A 22,964-nucleotide genomic window follows, 5' to 3' on the forward strand; every position below is an offset into this window, starting at 1 on the left:
CGATAGGGCAAAGGTGCACAACAAGAAAAGGGACGAAAAAACGACCAGAGGAGACGCGTGACACAAAGCTAGAACACGAGAAAGTGAAAATCCCAATAATACGCTGAAATGACAAAGAAAGAGAGTGTTGAATTCTGTTCCTATCGATGTTCTTGAAAAAGAGAGAAAAATAAGGCATGAATAATCTACATTTGGATCAATTTGAGACTCCAAGAGTGGAATGAGTACTTTTTATAGTCACTGTTTACTATACTACGTGCCTAAACTGTTTAAATTGTTGCATTTTTTACACACAAATGTTGATACTCACACAAAAGTATCTTCAAACATTAAAACAATTCGAAGACATAGTAAACCCCAAGAGAACCGAGCATTGAGGTTTTGCACTGGCAGCAGCATCGGGAAGGGAAGGACACAATTTGCAAGCCAAACAAGAAACCACACATGATGGGGCATTCGATTGTTTGCCCCAACAGTGATGCAGAGGACAATGAGCATGTCTGGTGATAGGAGAGATACCTTGATATGGGGAAGAGAGGGAAGATCCACAACAGGAGAAAGAATAGGAGGCAGATTTGGAGAACTGGAACTTGTCCTTGTGAAAAACTAGCATAGCTTTTGGAAGACCAGCAACACATGGCACTTCTTGCTCATATGTTCCGAGTTATAAAACAGTGACATTATCAGTGAACAAACACTGCTATTTCATACAGGTGTTTGAGTGTTGCCCTGGGTTTACTTACTGTTTAGTTGCCTCTCATCATTGTTTGCCCTCTTGGTCACACAAAGCATATTCCAGCAGTCAATGGTGTGAGTTTGGTGGGGTCAAGGTAATGTGGGATCATGGGAAATGTTGTCTTTACCACTGTTGTTGAGCCGTCTTCTCCAAAAAGAATGTCTCCTACTCTTCAAACAAACGGACAAAGGATTAAAACAGGTGAAAACACTGAATAAAGACTTTTAACAGGCTGGAATCACGAGTATTTATTTAATCTTATTACATAGTTTGATTTAATAAGAATTGATTGTCATTACTCACTGTAAAACACATCCAGCCTTTTTGGTTTAAACCAAATTTGGATCAGGTAACCTCAGTGAAGTTCAGTAGACTTTTGAAAAGGTGTACTTTTTATTAAAATGTGAAACACAAAACATCTGTTATTATGAAAATTAGAACAAATAAATAGCAATTTATTATGACGTGCTTAGATGTTATACTCTCCTTAATTTACTTTATAATTAGTTCATAGTATATTATGCATTTTTGGGTGAGTCAATGCAATGGTGTGAGTTTGGGAGCGTCATGAAGAACTGTGGGATCATGGGAGATGTTGTCTTTACTGCCTCTGCTGAGCTCTCCAAATGTCTAATATCACCCACCCTTACCATGACACCTCATATGTGACATTACAGGTACTGCTAGCATTTTCTTATTTGCTCTCCACCTTCACGGCTGCTTTTTTCACCTTGGGTAAATGAGAGCAGAGGATCCTGGGAGAGGGGGGGCAGCAGCAGGGGGAGAGCTGACTCACCCCGGTGTGGGGGCTCTGATGGCGCAGAGGGGCACTGAATCATCAAGAGTGTTATTGAGTATTTCCTCCATTTGATGTCATTATCGCCCCAGTGATCATCGGCACTGTGTGTGTGGGGGGTGCCTGTGAGGTAAAACAGAAAGCTTGGAGAGAAATCACAGAATTGGGACTTTTAGATAAAAGTGGAAAAGATTTACTTCTGGGAGGTGGAAAGGCTGGAAGCAGCGTGAACAAGAACTATTGACGTTGGAGTTGGATCTTGGAGAACAGGATCTGCAGGGAGTGTGTGGGCTCTGATCAATGCCGCCTGAGGGATCAATACATTTTTTGTCAGTGCACAGAAATTCTCTATTGAGCCTACACACAGAAAAGATGACATCACAAGTTGTATTCAAGTCATTTCTATTTTTATTAGAAACGGAACACATTTTCAACCCAAGCAGTACGTGGTGTTGTTTTTACCTTCAATGTGCCATGCATACAAAATCAGAATCAAAGTGTCCGTCTGTTAGTGCCCGATAAAGTTTATATTTGTAAGGGGTTGATATCAAAGTCTTTATATACTGTGCAATTAATATTCACAGATATGTACATTCAAATTAGTCAGCTTCGAACATCAAAACAATCTCACGAAAAAAAATAAAACATTAAAAGTAAAAAGTTACACAAAACTTCAAATCAAACAATATATCTCTCTTTTAAAATAGAATTAATAACTATTCGGCTAACATGAGTTAAATTATGATTGCTTCATTTTTAACCGTAGGCACGTAGTAGATAGGTGAGGCGTCGTAAAAGCCCAACAGAGTATCTCCTCCTCACTGCAGCTGATGTTTGTGTAAACAAAACCACCGAGCTATTCTACGGTCCTCCAAGGGACCATTTCAAAAATAAAAGTATAAAATAAAAAAAACTAAGTTTAAAGGTTTCCTCTGATATGTGACAAAAGGAAGGAACTCTAGATGGAGCTCTTTCCGGGATGTTTCACGGCTCACAATGATTGGTTTCTTTGGTATAAACCACCATGGCTTCCCTACAACTAAAATGATTTCTTCATTTGAAATGAGTACAACAATGATTGGAAATCCACCCCCATCAACTCTCTTTAAAACTTAAGTTCAGATTAGTCAACATACAAAACGTGATGCCTTGTTTAACATGAAAGTACATGACTTATTTTGGTGGAAGTGGCTACAGGTGGATCTTAATAAAAGGTGGTGTTAGTGTAATGTGATTGAAAGCCACATTAAACATTTAGGAGTCACAACTCTGTAATTACAAAAGATGAGGTAATTCAGTATTAATCAATTCTCAGTTTACAAAATATGAGATGAGTTGCTTTTGAATAAGTGGGATAATGTGTATATTTTACAGTTTTGTCAATTCGTAACAAGAGTTTTTGAAGTGATGTGAGGGGTCAACCACCAGCTATACATGTTTCTGAACGACACCAGTGTTCATCATGATACACAGGGTATGGGGGGCAAGATGGTGTGACACTACAGCGTGATTTTATTCCTATAACTGGTGTGAAAACCCTTTTTTTATGTTAGATAAAATAATGACAGTGAATAAATAAATCAGGGGTTAAACTAAAGGCCTTAAAGAGTTGCCGGTTTTTAAATTACATAATTTTTGCTGCTGTTCATTTTCGTGAACATCATTTGACATCATAATGGTATTTCATTCACTCACTAGTGAAAATACAGCAACCTTTTGATTCAATTACATGAAGGAATGCACTGCTATATTATTTTATCACAGTTTTCCCTCAGCTTTAACGTCAATTCTCATCCTATGCAAACATTATGGCTATTTGAATCTCATCCTAATCCTGGTCGGCCGATTTTAATGCACATTACACTGGCTATCATGACAGAAAGTTGCATATCAGACCTATTTTTCCAATATCTGTGAAGAATGTCTGATTATTCTCTTAAATAAAGAAAATTCCCGTTTTTTTAAAAAGGAAAGAAGGGACGTTGAAGGAGAGAAGGTGGGTAGAGAGGAAGGATAGATAAAAGGAAAGACAAAAGGATAGAGAGGAAGGAGCTAGTAGGTCAGCACTTTCTCCCCATGGTGACTAATGACACTCCACTGGCCTGGACAGTATTTTTAGGATGCTCTTCATGTCCACTGAGACATGAGAGTCGCCATGGTGACCTGTTTTCACCATGATCAACTATGAAACCCAGCTGTTTAAGGTGGAACCAAGGCAGGAGAAAAACTAATAAACCTCCCCTTGAAGGTCTCGAATTTGGCACACTTCATGTCCTTTAGCACAGTTTCTTCAAGTATAACTAAAAAAAAAAAGACCCCGCAATTGTTCATGTTTCAGTGAATGCACATGCTGATACTGGATTCACCTAAGGCAAAAAGGATTGTGACTAAATGTGGAAAGCGCTCTTTGAGAACCCCTCCACAGCTCCTGTCCAGAGTGCTGCAGAGAGTTATCGGAGTGGAGGGTCGTCCTTTACAAGGAAAGCACTGGATGGTCGGGGAGGGTCTCCTCCCTCACCCCTCCGCCAATGTTCAAAGTGGACCTGCTGTGTCAGGATGTGTCCCCTTCAGGTCGTTCTCCTCCATGCTCTTGGTGGAGCTCTCAGGGGGACACGTTGAGTAGCTTGGTAGATTTGTTGGGGTAACTGATAGCCAGGCTGATGGCAGCGATGTTCTTCAGAGCCTACATGATGAAAAAAAAGGGGTCTGAATGATAACAGAAAAACCAAGCAGTGGGAACTAGAGGGCACCGATCTGCTACCGATAGACTGGAATAGCTAGATTGGTTTTTGGTGACAATTCATGTTTTTGTCGAACAACACGAATGCAAACAGCATTTTTTATGTCAGCAGCACGGTGGTGGTAGGCAGGTGGGTTAAAGCAGTTGTATTAGAGTATGTTGCTGCCTGCTGTGGCAGGAAATGAGGTTGAACCAAAAAGTAGAGTTGTGGGATTAAAAAATAAATAAATAAACAGGGGAACTGTAGTCAGGTGACGATTCTCTTTTTTAACTTCACAATACACAGTCATTTGAGAGAGTTTAGCTGTTCACCTTATATCACCTTCATCATAAGGCTTACATGACACACCTGCTAACTTTAAGTACTAGGTTACAGCCGCTGTTTCCCAGTCTCACTTAAAGAGGACATATTCTGCTCATATTCAGGTACATTTGTTACACTATGTTCCTCTACTGTGACATGTTTCCATACTTTAATATTCAAAAATCTATTTTTTTTCTCTCATACTGCCTGTGCTGCTGCAGCACCTCTTTTCACCCTCTGTCTGAAACCAGAGCCCAGTCTGCTCTGATTGGTCAGCTGTTCGGCAGTGTTGTGATTGATCAACCGCTTAGAGATGCCCCTTAGCCTATCAATTACAATAAGTCGGAGCACTAGCCAACAGAAGCACAGGTGTTAAATTGTGATGTCATCATGTTACAGAAGTAAACAAAGGAGTGCAATGGAGGAGTTTCAGTCAGGGGGGGGCAGTGTGAGGGACAGACACTTTGGGATTTCAATCTTTACAGATAATTGAACAAAAACGTATATCAAATACTACAGGAAAGGCAAAACCCCAAAAAGCACAACAGGGCAGTTTTAATATAATTTGTTTTTCACTCAGTTTCTTGCAGAAGATACCAAATGTGTGTTGTGTGTATGTTCTGAGAGAAAATGATAGTGTTCCCCTCTGCATTTTCACTTTTGACACTTTTGAAGGTCTTTTCTTGAAAATACCGTTCCCTAGGTGATGCCCCGACACACAGGAGCCTACCCTGTTATCAGTTTTTGAGTGAAAAGTCAATAGAAGCCATGTATGTAGTGAAATGAACATGATCCTCTATTCATCCTGTGTTGTGGTAAAACAACTTGAAGAGAAAGTGAGTGAGCTTGCTATGATGTGGATGGCATTTTTCCAACCTTTCGAAATCGAACTGCAGCCAATTTTCTTTAGGACTTGTTATCATAATAGTTATGCCTACTGCCAAGGCATGTACTGTAGTCTTTTGTTTTCAACCTGAAAGGTATTAGGTAACTGCTCAACAGAACCACCCACAGTGTTTTTTCACCACCCCGCATCCTCCTCTCCTCTTAACTGCCTCCAGGCTCCTCTGCTGTTTCGCAGGGTCCCCAGCACAGAGAGCGCTGTGCCACACATTCTAATGCACTGTCATTACAAAACACATTAGTGCTGAGTGCCCACACATATTTAAAACGAGGGGGGGGGAGGTGCGGAGGGATCTGCCGGGTGTCAACAGCCTGGTGATTCACTAGAAAAAGAGACTCCAGCCACGAGCTGACTCACAGCCACGGAAGACTGTTCGACCAACGGGACTGTGTGTTTTGGACTGACATTTCCATATTATTACAACACTTCAGGGAGAGTGGGCAACTTCTTTGAGGTACTATCATCCAAGTCAGGCAGCAATTTGAAATTGAAATCATCAAAGACGACCCAAGAGAGCCTGACTGAAGGCATGGCTTTGAATTAAAAAAGGCAGAGGTGTAAAAATGGCATCAGTGGTTATGATGCAAACCTAATATCTACCTACAATTATTAACTTCTATGTTAACTTCTAACTGTAAGTAAGCTGTACTTTGGACTCGCACTTGCACATAGATGTTATAAATATTCACCGTATTTATAATTATTCACGTTATTTTTATTTAAACTGTTACATATATTATATTTCCTGTTCTTATTGTCCCTTATGTTTGTCTCTTATTGCTGCTATGACACATGATTCTCCCTATGGGGATTCATAAAGGTTTATATTGTCTTATTGGAAAAATATATATATTTGAAGACTTACCATTGCAGTGTGATTGAGGAGCTGCTCGTCAGTGGTCATGGCCAACAAATATTCCTGGAGGATCCCCTGCGCCTGAAAAACAAAAAGCACGTTTTTTTAAATGTAGCTCACAGAATAGGATAATGTCATGAATTAAAGCGACTTCCTGAGACAGACTGCTTGAAGAGGTTACATAAGGGATGAATTAGGATATAAATGAGGCCTGGTTCCCTGACCACTCTTCATCTCTATCTCAGCATCAAATTTAACTGTGGTATGTTGAAACAGTAAATCAAAATTATAAACAAACTGAAGAGCGCTTCCACTAAAGCCCTACGGGGAGAGACATACCTCTGGTTACATAAGCATGAGGAGTTGATAAGGCTACATGGCGGCTAAATGGGCTGAGACTGGCCAAATGGAGCTTTTACAGAGCTGGAGACAAAGTCCAGAGCCCTGGTCACACCATCCATCCTACAGCACCCCGACTGTTTATGCCGAGGGGAACATCCTAGGACCATTTGTAAAGTCAGGAGTGCGTGACATAAAGTTTTGAATCCTAAATATAACTTTCACTTCCTGGGGTAGAGAGGGTTCAATGAATCTCAGCGGACCTGGCTGTGAACTTTGTGTGCGTATAAAGAATGAGAAGCCGGAATGTGGACAGCGCCGGCCACTACAACTTTAAAAATAATCCAGTTCCAGGCTCAGACCTAATATGGACATAGAGGATCCAGTGCACCCATTAGCTTCCCATGATTCTACAGTACACTCAGTCATTGCAGAGCCTTTGAACTCGGCTACATGTCATCACCGCAGTTAAGTTCATAGAGGGCCACCATTTGCAGTGAACACTGATCCTCGGATGGTGACAGACGGAGCGCTGTGTCGTAGGTAGAGCACAGACCCAGCTGGTGATGGCTTTACAATATGGATGGATGGATTTTGAAAGGAGACTTTTCCCAAACTAGATTCCTAGAGTCCTGTCTTGTTATAAAATTATCTGTGAACAAATGCAGATGTTGAGAAGTCCTGGAACAGTGGATCCAGTTGTGGACTGTTTGAATATCTCATTCCCTGGCTTTAACTTTATCTAACAGCCATTTGTTTTGATACTTAAGATTAAGATGGACTTTTATTAATCCCTCGTGGGGAAATTGTTTCTCTGCATTTGACCCATCCTAGTGTTTAGGAGCAGTGTGCTGCCATTTTGAACGGCGCCCGGGGAGCAGTGTAGGGAACGGTGCCTTTCTCAGGGACACCTCGGTAGCACTTGGTCTTGCCGGGACTTGAACTGGTGACCTTCCAGTTGCCAAGCCAACTCCCTATCGACTTCGCCTTCCTGTAAGGCGATAACGACCAGGTTGATACGTTCATGAGGGTGACATTAAAAAAATCTGAATTGTGCACAGCTTTTGTTAATGCGTTTTTATCAATATTCAGTTTAGACCTGGTGTTTTTGCACAGTTGCAGATAATAGTAGGCCTCACTTATGTAAGTGTTATACTATTTGAAGAATGATATTTCAATGGTGGAAGGGTAGGGTAAGGGTTCATTCCTGAGTTGTGTGATCTGAACATTAATATTAACTCCATAGCGTTGAAAAGTCCAAAAGTCAAAATGTATTGAAAACAACAAAAATATTTAAAACATGTTTTATTATTCTTACCAAATATTCCTATTTATTGGCGGTGAGCCTTATGTAAATTACATTTAAACAACCAAATATGTAATTATGTTGAATGACTAATAATGTAATAAGATGAACTGACTGTTTATCAGGAGAAAGCTGGCAAAACTTAGATTGGAAAAGTAAATGGGTCAATGCATTTGTTTAAAACAACAACTGTGCAAGACACTCTTTACCACAAGCAATTTTATTAAATAAATCGAAATGTTATAAAAATTGCAATATAGACCAGTGCAATATTTGGTAAAGGCCAAATATTTGAAAGTATTGTTCTGAATGAAGTATGATGGTGCTGTGGAATACTTCTGGCTTACAAACCGTATATAACAAACTTCATATACAAATCTTAGTTTTGTACAGATCCTAATAATCACACCACTCATCTTATATATTTTTTAATTAGACTGTTGCAAAGAAAACTATGATTTTTCTTCTCCTAATTGTGCAGTTGTTATTCTGTCCAGGTGTCTCCATGTGATTGGGGTGACTAACTGCTGCAGCACGCACATCTGTTGCTTTAACAGAGGACAGGTCAGGCTCTGCTGGATGGAGACTCGCCTCACACCAACATGTGTCATTGCTAACACAACACTGACCATGAAGGGCACCCCAGGTAAAACTGCTGAGTGCTGCTACTGCCCCCTGGTGTTTGTCCTAAGAAACACATCTCCCTCTCATGAAACAACATTCACCTGCTGCAGATGGGAGCCAGCATCCTGGAAGACAAGTCAACTGATGTAATGTTATTGTCAGATGAGCACCCCGAGGACTCAGTGAGCAGAGCAGAAGGGAATAGGGAAAGGTAGTGCAGTTCTGGGACGCTGCGTCAATTGCAGGCACAGATGGGAAACTCCTGTCTGACGGAGGGGTCATAATCCTCGAGAAATCTCTCAATCAATAATTCAAGACAATTGAGAACGAGAGTGAGAGAGCCAGTACGCATCACAAAATAGATGGCATCTCTGTGGCACTGTGCCGTCTGGCAGATGGCAGGGCTGGGCTTTGGCCCCGAGCCCAGAGCAGAACAGGTGGGTGGAGGAGAAACATGCTCGGATAAAGACAGAGAGGGTGGAAGAAAGACAGCGGTAGAGAATCAAATGTTTTTCCTCTGAGCGTTTCATTTAAATTGCCTCAAACTGTTAGCAAGAGTAAAACACTGAAGGTTCCTCTTAGGTCTATAATAGTAGTTTCTTCACCATAGCCTTGTTCAGTTTCTCTCCACCACAACGTCAATAATGCTGTCAACCCAGCAAAAAAGCCAACACCTAAATAAATAACTAACATGTTGTTTAACCACACCTCCAATTATAAAGCAATACCCAGGGGTCAAATTGGGTTGAAACATGCTGCAGCCCTAATTTGTACATTAGTATGATTGTAGCAAAGTGGGATAAAGTCATGTTGTCACTCACACTATGAATAATCGTGATAAATGATCGTCAAAATAACCTTGGATATTATTTTGGCCTTAATTGTCTAGGGGAATGTCTAATCAGAGAGTACACTTGTAGTTGCTTCTCACTTTTCTTTAGCAGGATCTGGTAGAAAATGGCACTTTGAAAGTCATAGAAAGGGTTGGATATGTGAAAAGGTGTGTATATCAATGCTGAAGATTTCTCTGTATTCTGCTGCCTTCTATTAAATAAAAAACATTCTATATAATATACAAGAATATTCAAATCATACTTTACACAGTATATTTTATTATTGTATTTATTTGTAATATTATAAGACATAGCGCGCGTGTGTATGTGTGTGTGTGTGTGTGTGTGTGTGTGTGTGTGTGTGTGCGTGCGTGCGTGCGACTCACAATGGCTCTGGCCTCTGCGACGAAGAAGAGTTCAGTGAGGGCTCGGTGAAGATGCAGCAGCACGGTGATGCTGGTGGGGTCCTGGCTCAGAGTGTTCTCCATGGACATGAACAGCTGCCACAGAGGGCGCAGCAGCGTCAGCTCACCGGCCCTGCAGAGCAAACAGAACACATGTACGTCACATACCATAAAGAGGAGCACTCTGGGAAAGGTAAAGCTGTGGCAGGAAAAACAACAACAACAACAACAAATACAATTATAATGACTTTGGATCTTGTAACTTCCAACAGCCATAACAAAATGTGTACTGCTCAAATTGATTGCATATTTCTAGATTGCCCCAAAAGAGGAAAAAAAGTATTTGTTATTTATTATAATAAAAAAGTCATTCTGTATCTATCTGTATGATCAAGTATCATAAACAATTTAATTTACAGACATGAATAGCGCTTAGAGAGGCACTATGTACTCTATTGCTATTTTATTGCTGCAAATAGTTTGCAATGTTTTTTTCTTCTTCTTTTTTTCCCCCCTTTCTAAAATCCAGAATCTCTAATAATAACGCAAATATTAATATTTTCAGAACCGTATCTGCTGGACACAAGAAGCATAGTACTTTACTGAAAGTCCATTATCAGTATATGTGCCATAAGGGCTTCAAGTTTCCACAGTGCAGAAGTACAATTTGCATATAGAGTTGCAACGTGACTTTGGAAGAGCCCCATTCACTTTGGCCTCTCAGTTTGAGCACTAAAATTGGTATGAAACTAAATCAAGCCAAAACCCACAAGCTTGTGTGCACGCAAACTTTTTCAGGCAGCATAATTCAGCTGCAGCTTAAACTAAGTCCCTTCTGAATTAGCTTCCGGTAGCCGAGTCTGTAAACACATGTGCAAATTCCTGCACACAGCCTTTATCTAATTTCCGTGGCGACTACTACGACATGAGGAATTAACAAGGCTTTATGCCAACCCTGTGATGCATCCTTAACCTCTGGAGAGGGAAATAGGTGCACCGGGTCCTCTTAGCCAAGAAAGCATTACTTACGAGCAGGGGCCCAAGTGAGAATGATGGTGCATATTACTTTTGGGTTCCAGACATGACAATATAAGCCTACAGTTTTTAGCAGAAGCATTAGAAGCATTAGAGAAAAGGGATGAATGCATGGATATGTTTCTTACGTCTGTGACTGACACTGCAGCAGGCGGAGCAACAGGTGAATGGCTTTGAGTCGCTGGTTCCCAGTCTGACGGCAGGCCACGCCCACCTGCCACTCCCAGATGTCAGACAGTGGCAGGTGAAGGAGCACTTGGTCATCTGCTAACATCTGCTTGAGTATCTCAAAACCTGATGAGACCACAAGCGAAAGGGCAGAGAGGTTAATGACCTGAGGATTTATTTGGGTACTTTGAGGAGTCAACAAATGAAAGCAGGTTTGCTAAAATGAAAAAGGAGTGTGTATCTTGAATTGAAGCACCTGTCTGGAAACGTCCTCTGTGCCCTCCTGTAACGGTGAACTTGTAGCCCCACTCTGTGTTGCTCATGTCCGACATAAACCTGTAGTACAGGGTATCACCTGAGAAGAAAAACACACAGACGGGGTTTAAACACATTAGTCAACATATCTAAAAATGGGAACCCATAAATCAGAAAAGGAACATTTAAATATTTCTCACCAGGAATCTCAAAGTCCAACCATTTCTGAGGGGAGCCACTGAAGTTGTGGACGTCCTGGAGGAAATCACTGCTGCTGGACATGAGGAGCTCATCACAGCCTTCCTCTGTGTAGCAGCGGGAGTCAAACTTCACTGACAGGTAGATGGCTCCTGGGATGTGCACCTTGTCCTAAAGAGAGACAAGAAACTGAATTAAAAGAAAGAAATGCCCCGTTTCAAATAAAGACCTGTACTAATACATCGATTATTTTGCAAGTTCTTCTTTAGTCAGCCATTATACATGTTGTGACCAGCTCAACGTTGGAAATATTAAAGCTTTTTTAAAACAGTTATGGCTGTAATTGATGATACACCTCCCTGGTAGACCACCAATACCCACAGATAGGGACGATAACATCACTGTTACGAAATAAAACTACTATGTGCAATTTGTCATGTACATTTACTCATTTTTTTCTGGCTGCTACTTCAATACTCAGACTGTAACACCACTGTTGAGAGGTGACTGTGATGTGTGCAATATACCCTTTTTATACAAAATTGCTGTTTGCCACTTACTGCTGCCTCATTACTTTTATATGTTCACTTTCTATAATGCTGCTACTTGTTTCTGTTACCATGAGTGTGCATTTATTTGTATTTTTTCTGGTGATATGCTTGCTTCTATATTTAATATGTTACTCCGTCTCCTTCCTTTGCCGTAATATCGTACATTTCCCTGCTGTGGGATAAATTACAGAATTTTTGATCCTGACTCTAAATTGTAACAAAAAGGAATGTTACCCACCTCAAAGTTGGTGTTGTTGTCGTATGGGTGTTTGGACTCTCTGATCTGCACAGCCATGCCTGGCTCCTCCATGAACTGGCAGGCAGTGAGGGACAGACTGCACAGCATACTCTGGCTGCAACCCTTCAGCACCCTCTGGAGAATCTGATTATGAATGGATAATCACACTCACATTAATCCACAGAGCACCTACAACGAATCAAATGTTAAAAACACAACATAATCTCCTAATTGTTCTCCTTTATGCCCCACCTTCTCCCAGAGCGGCCTCTCCTCCAGCTGCATCAACATGTCCAGGATGTAGGCCATGTGCGAGGCGCCGTTCAGCTCCAGGGCCTCCTCGCTCAGTGCTGCGTCGGCGGGCCAGTCGGCCAGCAGCGAGGCCAGCACGTGGCGGGCGTATAGCGTGGCGATGGCCTGGTTGACCTTCACCAGGTATTGACGAACTGCTCGATTGCTGCGGACGTCCAGCTCCTTGTGCAGGAGAGCTGAACTTTTGGTGCGCCGCTGTTTGGCGTAGCTGAGCTGCAGGTCGTTCTCAGAATTTGTGATGAGCTTCTGGGCCACAACGTTGATCTCCTCTATGGCCTTTTCACAGTGGCTGGGTTTGGACTGTGGGTGGGAAGACAATGATGGGGAGATATTAGAATATTGACATATGGAAAATGTAATAAAAACACCTTTCCTCAGAGTTTCTCTTCTCTTCTCGTTGTAGTTTGTAAGGCTTAAGAGTTTGTAGTTTCGATTGTTTTGGAGTTGTATGAGTTCTTATCCATAGTCAGTTTATTTCCTATAGTAGATGTCAGCAAATGATTATAGCCACCTAAACAAAGTGTCACCAAAAACATATATATATCAGTTAAATGTATGCTATAATTAGACATACTGTTCTGATGGAGAACTGATCAGTTATCTACGATCTCTCTATCCATCAGACTCCATTTACTAAAAGAGTAATTTACCTTGTAAAATGAAGAGTTGCTGGTCTACTGCTGACCTTGATTAGTTAGTGTGTTATTTTATACATTTAGAGATTTAGAACTAACCCTTTGAAACTCTGAAAGAATTGGTAAACCAGCAACACCCTTGTTCTGAGAGGTATAATTGCAGTTTTTGTTAATGGAGTCTGGTTGCTTTCAAGAGAGCATAGATAACAGCGTCAGTTACACATCGGTAAATAATGTGTTAATGCTATGAAAATATTCTAAAATGTGGAGTACACTTGAACTGATATTTATTATTTTAAAGTGGCTAGATATGCTGCTGCCCCCATCGCCTTTAGTATATTGCGTAGCTTCTGTGCCATCACCCCTGTCTGTTTCTCCAAACTGGGAGAGTAACAACCATTATGAACTGTACAGTAGGTATTACACTTACAGCAGATAAGTACCTTAAAGCCCATGTTTCATGTTGTTAGCCAGTCACAAACTACTGTATGCTTTTTGAGGGCACATCAACAACTCACCACGCATGACACCACAATCATGTCAGTGTCCACAGCCTTGGTGTTCCTCTCCTCGGAGCGAGGCCGCCTGCCAGGCTGCCACTTCTGAGCCAGCGTCCGGATTGTTTCATCTGTTTTTATCTCTTCTCCGTCAAATCTGATAATAACACAAAGGCACAACACATAACAGAGAGGTAGTATCAGATTGTGAAGTATGACCTTTACCACGCAACATCATATTAAAAGAAAAGTCAATAAAAAAACAATCTGTCGGCTGACCTCTTCTGCACCTCCAGGAAAAAGGAATCGGTTCTCTTCATCTGCAGCTCATACATGGCTCGCAGGATGGGGAGAGGGGCGTTTAAGGCATCGTGTGTGATCTGTGTGAAAAAGAAGAAAATCACTGTAAGGTTTCTAGATAAATAAACAAGTAAATTAGATTTTCATTTAGCTTTTTACTGCACTGTGCAGATATAAATAGCAATGTTCTAATGGGAGGGGCAGTGATTCTACAATCAGCCCCAGCAGTCAACATGTTTAAGTGTCCTTGCGTATGATACATGGCTCCCGTTGGAATGTCCCTTTGGATAAATGTGTCAAACACATGTAATGTAATGGGACTGAAAGAGACCATTAGGGACGTTTCTATTGTATTGCATTGTTTTGAAGCAGTGTTCTTAAACTGTACATTAATAGTAAATTGTAACTTCAGTCAAAATGATTTAACTACAAATAAAACATTTAAATAATAATCTAGCGGACTGAAATGAATGAGTAGTTTGCACTTATGGACATCTCTTATAGTATCCCTTATCACCTGGAAGCAAATCTTTGTCTCCTCATCGAGCCCCTCTAAGGGGTCGGGCTTGTTGCTGACGTCGGTCTCGTCGGCACAGCAGCTGGAGTGGTCCGAGTCGTGCTCTTTGTCCTGCTCTCTTTGGTCCCGCTCTGGGTCCTGGGCCATGGAGTGGATCTCCCTCTTGGAGGAGTAGAGCATGATGGAGAGGATCTCCAGGTCTCGCAGCAACCACAGCTTGGTGAAGCCGGTCCCTTTGCTGCACTTCCTCACCAGCAGCTGCGTGAGGCCTGACTCCTGGATGTCCTCCTGAGCGTGCTCTACTCCATGTTTCTACACAAGAGAAGAAATAAAAAACATCATCTAAGCCAGTTGCTCCTAGCCTACACAACCACTCAGATGTTGTTCTGGAGACTTTTAACACTGACCTGAGACAGTTTAAGAGAGTTGTGCAGTCCTGAATTTGAGTCAATCTTATGTCATACGGATTTAAAATAAGCTCATCAAGACTATTTCAACTGTGTCTATACTTGTCTCGGTCAGAAATCAATGATATGTCTCCAGTTTGTTCAAAATGCTGCAGCCAGCGATAAAATAAGAGACCATATTACCCCAGTCTTTGAATATCTGCACTGACTACCAGCGAGATTCAGAATAGATTATAATATGTTACTGTTTTTTAAGCCCAAGCTAATCTGCTGATCCTTTTACTTTTTATGGGCTGGTTCGCAACATTTTTCGTGGTTCCACGTGCCAGGCTCAAAACTAAAAGGCACCAGTGCTTTCACCTTTAATTTGGAACAAATTGTCTGAGGTAATTGAGAATGCAATATCAGTTTCCTCTTTTTAAAAAGCCTAAATATGTTCCGTTTGAATAGGTTTCTTCTGGGAATCACGCTCTTTAAAAAAAAAGTTTTAATCCGTTCTTTGTTTGCTGGTGAGTGTGTGTAGTTGTATCTACTCATATATACAGTATATATCTAACATAACGATTTATGTTGCTGGTTTTGGCTTTTATTGTATCTAGAGCACTTTGTAAACATTATTTTAATAAACTTGTTATACGCATACATTTTTGTTTTGCTTTTCAAATTCTGAGGTGGTAGGTACCTTCAGTGTGTTGTAGAGGCCTTTGAGGGCCAAGGAGAGAACCCAGGATGCCTCCACGGCATCAGGAGAGCCGTTGTCCTGGCTGGCCTGCAGCAAGTGGCTGATGATGGAGGTGAAGTTCCTCAGGTACCGGCTGAGCAGGGTCTTAGAGCTGCCGTCGCCCTCTGACTGCCCGGGGAGACCGGCTGCAGTGGAGTCCAGAGACTGGATCAGTTGGTAGTCCTTCACTAGAAAGAAAAGAACACAGAGGGTAAATTCCATGTTTATTCTCACACAAAGTAACCAGGGTGCGCTACAACGGCACCAACCTGTTTTCCTCTTTCTTGTCTTAACATCCACCACTGCAGCGTGGTTCTTCTCTGTGAAGTGTTTGAGCAGGATCATGTTGTGCTGTTCATTGGCGTTGTCGATGAACACTGTTTGGGTGCCCACACACAGCACCTGGCAGACACACAGAGGAGTTCAAACTGAGCTTATAGAGTCAGAGACGACACTGTACACTAATCGCTACAGTGGTCAGTATTGTACACACCTCAGGGAAGCCCACCAGCACCAGCAGAGTGAACAGGTTGGTGCGTTTGAGAGTTTGTGGCAGCAGCTGAATACAGTGGTCCGTGAAGGCAGCGATGACTGTGCTCCACTCAGGACACGCATTCAGACTGTGTAAGATATCTGCCACTGTGCACGCCCAATCCAGACCAATACGACTGCAAAACAGAGCATAAGAAGAGAGATATCTCAAATGAACTGCAACAGATGCTGGCGGCATATATTTCACAGACATTTTGCAAAATAAAATCTCAAAGTGTGTGATTTTGGTAATCCTTCAGTTTCTCAGTTCTGCATCTGATTTTGCAGATTTGTTGAATATTTTAGTAGGGTTATTATAACAAAGATTAGTGAAGATGGATGTCCTCAGAGGCAAGTAAGAAACACAATTCTCATTTCCATTTTCTTAGTCTAAACAGAGTGGAAAAAAAGTTATGGATTTGTATTTTCCTTTTATTTAGGAACATTTTTCTAACTGTTGTTGTTGTTATACTAATTTCTGCCACAAGACTGAAAAGCGCCATTACTCGATGTTCTAAATAGACTTAAAGCATGTTTTACAGTCTCTGGACATGGAAGCAATGTAATATATCATACTAATTACCTTGTTTTAAGAGTGCAGGGAGAAAAAAAGCTTATCGGGAAGAAAACATGAATGCGTATATTCCTATGTCCTAAACATAAACAAAAAAAATGAAAAACTAGAAAAGATTATCCTGGCAAAACCTTGTTTCTCACCTGTCCTTAAGCAAAGTAGAGACAATAGTTTGGACTTGGACTTAAACAATGGATCAGAATAATGTTTGTCTCTCACTTGACTCTCAGGGCTTCTGTACTATTGCCAGGATTATACAAAAATCTGATTTCTAAGTCCTGTCTGACTTATTGGCAATGTTAAAATATTAGGATCCAACATGGATAATAACAGCATGTGAAATCATGTTCTTTGCTTCATGGCAGGGGTAGACATTAAGGGTAAAATGCCCTCCGGGCCGGTGGAATTGTATTATCACTGGCCCCACCATTGTAACCACTGGCCCGGAGCATTCGTCCAAAATAAATCGACTAATAATGAAGAAAATGTGTTGCAATAGTAATTTATGCACAAACTACACTACTTGTACTACAACATTTGAATCATCAGTTCTTCCTCATTTTCCTCAATTGTTTATATTTGGTTTATTAAAATAATGATATTGTGGACATTGTTAAAAAATGTCTGCTATTATTATGAGTATTATTATTTGTATAATGCACTTTCTGCCTTCCTGTCATTAGGAGTTAGAAATGTAATGGCTATGTAATTGATTTGATTAGAACCTTAATTATCTTAAACTGCTGGGACATTTCCCTAAGCCAATACCTTTATATTGTCTACTCTTCACTTACTTGTCAGCATAGGTCGGCATTGATGTACAGAGCCGACAGAAGTTTATATTGGCATCATATTGACTGGTGCAGCCAGTGACGCGTCCTAAAACCAGGAAGTAAGCTGCTGGTTCCCTCGACAAAAAAGTAATGGGATTTCTCCACAGGGTTTTGGAAAATAGCTGGAAATAAGGTCTGTGGAAAACAAACCTGTTTGATAAATGCACTTTGTTCAGCCGGATAATATCCACATGTCTACCCTACTTTTATAATTTTCGAATCATAAATCTAATCGATAGATTATAAAAGGGTTTTAGGACGCGTCACTGCACCACTAGAAAACAACTCCATCGATCAAACTGGCTGAAACTTTCTCTCCCTCTTCTTCTCATGCTCCCTGTCACTCTCCTTTAACTCCTCCGGTGACTTTCTTTATTTGAAGATTGTTTTTTTCCCGGCGCTTGGCCGGTTACCGCTGGTATTAAAAACATTTTGGCGAATGGTTAGGTGGCGCGATAGTCTGTAGTCCGCTCCGCTAATTTGGAACAGTCTGCAAAAGGAATGGAAGTTGAGCAGTTTGGTTCCATTACATGTTTTTAAAGCAAGGTTAGATGCTATCCAATCGGTAAATGCTACTAGCTATACAAACTGTAGTCAATGTAAATATGCCATATGATGTCCTCTTTGTTTTTCTGTCATGTTTGTATTCATGTTGGAACCTACTTGCAGCAGGTCACCATTGAAAAAGAGGTCAATGATCTCAATGGGTTTTCACCTGAATAAATAAAGGTTTTGAATTGAATTGTAGTGAAGGAGCGCGCTCCCGCTCACGGGAGCCTAATCGCGCTGCGCTCCCGCTCACGGGAGCCTGCTCGCGCTGTGCTCCGCAGCAAACAGCCGTTTGCTTTTCAGCCAACAAGGACAACCGACTCACGAAACGCTATGTTGTAGCGTTGATAAACGAAACAATTTAACAAAAAAATGTTTAAAGCAATATTTTTAGTGGCCCGAGCGGGCAAGTGGAAAGTACTATATGCTGGCCCGGGGTGTCTAAATAGTGCTTCCGGGCCAGCGGGCCATTTATAATGTCGAGCCCTGCTTTATGGTATTAAAAATATCTCACATTGCTTGATCCATGAAGGTGCTAACAAGTGCAGACTTGTTGTTAGTTTAATACCTGCAAATAAATTGATTTTACAAGCTACAAAACATTCCTGTGGGATTAACAGGTTTTACTTCTTTTACCTGTCTAAACAGACGGCTCCGAGGCTGAACAGCAGCTGGGTGGTCTTCCAGCCCTGGATGTCTGAACTGGTTGCCTCTGCTTGTGTTAACAAGTCATATTTGTCAGCCAGAGCCTCAGTAACGGCAGAGTCGGACTCCATCGGAGGGATTCGGAGCAGCAGTTGACCCAGCAGCCCCAGGGTGAGGTGGTACGTCTCGTTCAGAGAGCCAGCATTGGAAATGACCGCCCTGAAGAGCTTGGGCAGGATGGAGTTCAGACTGGGCAGAGACAGGGTGCTGCCCTGGGGATAGAAAAAAGAAGATGTAAATGTTAAAAAGTAGGAAAACATAAAGACAATGCTGACAAATAGTGAACATTTAGAAAAGAATGAATGCTGAGTTTGAAATAATTACATTTTATAACCTAAGTGTTGACAAACATTTTTTGGGGGGATTAATTATAGTGTGTGACTTTCTGGGCTAAATCTTTGACCTCCTGGAGCCTCAATGGTTGCCTGGAAACTTCAAGGTGAGGACAAAGCTGAAGGAATTTACAACACCTGCCCAAGAAGAACTAGAGTTCAGCACATACTCCTTGTAAAGAAAAATGTGCATGGAGCAATAAAATGAAAGATAACGTGTTAATTAGCGAGCTTTAGAGGCGCTGATAGGCAGATGTTGTTACCTAACTTTAGTAACTACATTAATACTCATTTGCTGTTATCTGTAGCTTCATATTTTACACACAGATAAGGGAAGTATTCATTCTGACAGCCAACTCTCAGCACTATCTCTTAAGCGTTTCATAAAACCATAAAAACCTGTCTTAGGTTTCACGTACTGGTATGGCAGGGGGCAGCATGGCTGATAGTAGTCCCAGGATCCTCTCTCTGGAGCACTCTGAAAACACATGCTCCTGAAGGAGAACTGGGGGAAGCCTCTCAGTCCCTTTGACAACTTCAGCTGCTGGAGAAGTGACTGTTCCTGAATCAGGCTCTGAAGCTTAGAATGGTAGAAAGAAACACACAAATATAACCAACAATTCTGATCCTGACAGCCAAGGGATAAGCACTAATGACCACCATCAGAGTCTGGTAGAGGTATTCTCAGTATTTACCATGCAACACAGGAGAGAGGGGGTCCTCGCTGGACACAGAGGGGGTCTGACTGAGGCTGGGGGAGTCCAGCGTGTCTTGGGTAACCAGCTTCCTTTTCTCCCCTTCTGCAGTGCCTGGTGGGGACAACATCTCTGAAGGAACAGGGGGAGGAGAGCCCAACTCCTTTGTTTTATTCTCCTTCCCTGATGGCTTGATCTGGGGGTAAGAGCAGAACAACAATTCGGTAGGTAGACGGCTCAAACTCTTCAAAAGTTAGAATACTGCATACAGTTTTACCTATATAAACTTTAGCTGATTTACAAAAATAGGTAGAGGTATATTTGTAGCGCATATACTGCCATGTTTGTGAATCTAGTAAGGTGATCTGCTTCCCAATGTCTTTCTTCTTCCTTAAACTTTATTGATCCACTCCCCTAACAGAGATTATTAAGTGTATCCTATCACGTCAGTTATGTTCCTTACTGTGTCCCTGGGAGATGTTAGGGAGCAGATGGCTGCAGTGTTGCCGGGGACAGAGGAGGTGTCAGTGGCTTTGCTGAGCTCCTGAGAGGACTCCGGAGAGACAGGACACAGCTCACTGTCAGAAGACGATTCATTGGGCGACAGCAGGGCGAGCAAGGCTGAGGAACGAAGACCTATGTGGATTGAAAAGAAAGGTTTGATATACAATTAAAAATGGTTAAACATGAGTAAACAATGAAAAATCTCCCTCATACAATTAATTTAGTTTGAAAATACAGAACATTGTTGTACCCAAGTTCATCAAACATGTGGGAGACGGGAATGGATAGATGAAGCTTATCTCTCCAAGGGTCAATTTTGTGTTTAAAGGCCATGTAATGCATCTAACACAGTTGTTTTTTAACATATAGTTTAGATATCACCAGAATAAAAATAAATACAAATGTTTAAAGTTTGGTCATAATTAAATGACATATACGTTAAAAACCGATGTTGGTTCCGAAGTTTGCCGAGTACGCCCCCGATCACTCCCGAACGAGCGGTGACGTCACACGTGGCAAATATTGCCATCAGTCCAAATGGCAAGCAACGCGACAACTTCAGACAGCGACAGCGATCATTCAAGCTCAGATTCGGTGGGTTATCTGGATTCAGTTACAGAAGTAGAGAGTGAACCAGCTAGCCTTTCACTTCAAGGCATCTTGCCTTATCAGTACGAGCCTCCTGCCCGGCAATCGAACAACGAGGCAGAAACTTGTGAAAGAGAAGCGGATTCCGCAGCCGGCGAGACTCGAGTCGGCAATACTGAATGGTAAATTCTGTTTTATTTAATTTGACCTGCACTGAATGTCGATCTTAATTTGTCATCTGTTCCTCACACGTCCGGCAGATATTGTTTTTTTTTTATGTTATGTACAATATTCAGGTGTACATGTCAATGCTGTGAAAGCATGCCCACTGCAGATGAATGTGTATGCTGCAGAGAGATCTGGCAGGTGATGGAACAAATAGACAGTTTGCAACCTACTGACCAGATAGCAGAGTCCTGCATCGGGTCGGGTATCCGCGGGTACCCGACGGGTGACCCGCAAAAAAGGTGATTTGCGGGTGGTATTTTTTCAAACGCTTTTTTCCGGGTTCGCTTCTGGGTAAAACAAAGATGATGCGGGTCCGGTTGCGGGTGTTGCATAATAAATATATTTAAACAATAATAATTTAGTTGAATGTTTAAATCCTCAGACCTCTCCTCCGCGGGACCGAGCATAATCATAACCTCTGCAGTGCATCTATCTGCTGCTGAGCGCACCACATTCTGAATGGCTGGTGAAGCTCTCTATAGCGGAGAATACAGCATTTTCAATAACTCTTCCTAAAGAGCGAAATCCAACGTCTGGGAGGCTTTTGGTGTCATCCTAGATCAGGGGTCTCAGACTCAATTTACCTGGGGGCCGCTGGACGTAGAGTCTGGGCAAGTCTGGGCCGCTTCAAGTATTCCGCAAAACATTTATTAAAAAATACAACATTAACAGTTCTTCAACATCTTCTTACATGAACGTTTCACAACATAACTATTACAGTTTGCTCGTTCCTTTGCTAACTCGCCTTCTGTAGAGACCTGGCAGCGCTTCCCTCGCACAACAGCTGAGCCACTTTGTTCGAGGGAGGAAGCAGTGAAACCCTCGCTATGGCTTGAAGATGTGCAGCATAAGTCTGGACCTGTACTATGACTTATTGAAGTTCATGGTGGAGAATAGCTGTTCAGCAATATATGGCTCCCAAAAAGGCCATGGTCCGCTTGAACATCCTGGAATCCAGGGGAAGGGAGGGGGGCATTATCTCATGAACTGTCCAACGCTTGTCTGCTTCCCATTCACCTTCCCTGAACTTGGCTTTGAGCTCAGAATTGCCTGCAGGTCGATGACCCCCTCCCATTTGAAGTACAACCAGGGCATTTCACATCAAAGAGAAGGGGTCTGCAACATTTGGAAGTGACTCTGTGTGTCGTGAAGTCTGCAAACGCTGATCGAATCTCCTGTACTTCCAATGGGCAATCACATAATACTTCGCCACTCTCACCACTGAAGCTGTGCCCCTGTCCATGAGAGCTTGCAGAGGAATGGCAGAGGTTTGAGGGGCCTGGCTTCCATACATCAGTTTGTAGAGAATGCTCTGCATGCATATGCTGCACAACAAGCTGGCCTGGCCCTGCAACTTCTTATTCAGAGCATTCAGCTCGCTGCGCGTGGGATGTCAAACAAGAAAAGCAAGCATGAGCCATTTGGGATCACTCAAGCGCGGAACAGCCATCCACCCTTCTCCAGCATGAATAACTTTCAGTTAGTTCTAACTCAAAAAACCTCTCAGGAACGTTTCCCCTGCGAAGCACACGACCTCTGTGAAGTAAGCACATCCTCATTATTACATGCTATACTCAATTCCTCCAAAAAAGCGGAACTGCGGTGCCTTAAGCGCCTGGATCTGATATGGTCGATGCATTTCCACAACGACAGACTCACTTGTCAAACTTCAAGCATGTTGCCTGCAAAGAGCCTGCTGATGGAGTTCAATGCAGTGCAGAGCAATAGAACTCCTCCACACCCTCCTCC

The 22,964-nt window shown here is 42.0% G+C and overlaps 1 protein-coding gene across 1 annotated transcript in view; it reads right to left on the minus strand.

Annotated features, from left to right (window-relative positions):
• Positions 1 to 1,922: 1,922 nt before the first annotated feature.
• zzef1 (zinc finger, ZZ-type with EF hand domain 1) overlaps positions 1,923 to 22,964 on the minus strand; it is a 25,948-nt gene continuing 4,906 nt past the window's right edge. The window contains exons 3-20 of the mRNA XM_010797139.1: positions 20,359 to 20,531; positions 19,896 to 20,091; positions 19,620 to 19,780; positions 18,800 to 19,080; positions 16,170 to 16,344; positions 15,946 to 16,078; positions 15,638 to 15,864; positions 14,549 to 14,860; positions 14,011 to 14,111; positions 13,753 to 13,888; positions 12,540 to 12,899; positions 12,288 to 12,431; positions 11,501 to 11,669; positions 11,302 to 11,400; positions 11,006 to 11,171; positions 9,825 to 9,975; positions 6,346 to 6,417; positions 1,923 to 4,215 (exon numbers count right to left, since the gene is read on the minus strand). Coding sequence (XP_010795441.1) covers positions 4,135 to 4,215; positions 6,346 to 6,417; positions 9,825 to 9,975; positions 11,006 to 11,171; positions 11,302 to 11,400; positions 11,501 to 11,669; positions 12,288 to 12,431; positions 12,540 to 12,899; positions 13,753 to 13,888; positions 14,011 to 14,111; positions 14,549 to 14,860; positions 15,638 to 15,864; positions 15,946 to 16,078; positions 16,170 to 16,344; positions 18,800 to 19,080; positions 19,620 to 19,780; positions 19,896 to 20,091; positions 20,359 to 20,531 — 3,137 coding nt within the window. The 3' untranslated portion in view covers positions 1,923 to 4,134. The remainder of the gene's footprint in view (positions 4,216 to 6,345; positions 6,418 to 9,824; positions 9,976 to 11,005; positions 11,172 to 11,301; positions 11,401 to 11,500; positions 11,670 to 12,287; positions 12,432 to 12,539; positions 12,900 to 13,752; positions 13,889 to 14,010; positions 14,112 to 14,548; positions 14,861 to 15,637; positions 15,865 to 15,945; positions 16,079 to 16,169; positions 16,345 to 18,799; positions 19,081 to 19,619; positions 19,781 to 19,895; positions 20,092 to 20,358; positions 20,532 to 22,964) is intronic.

This window comes from Notothenia coriiceps, unplaced genomic scaffold (genome assembly GCF_000735185.1).
Source record: "Notothenia coriiceps isolate Sejong01 unplaced genomic scaffold, NC01 NC01_scaffold00037490, whole genome shotgun sequence".
NCBI classification, from domain to species: domain Eukaryota; kingdom Metazoa; phylum Chordata; class Actinopteri; order Perciformes; family Nototheniidae; genus Notothenia; species Notothenia coriiceps.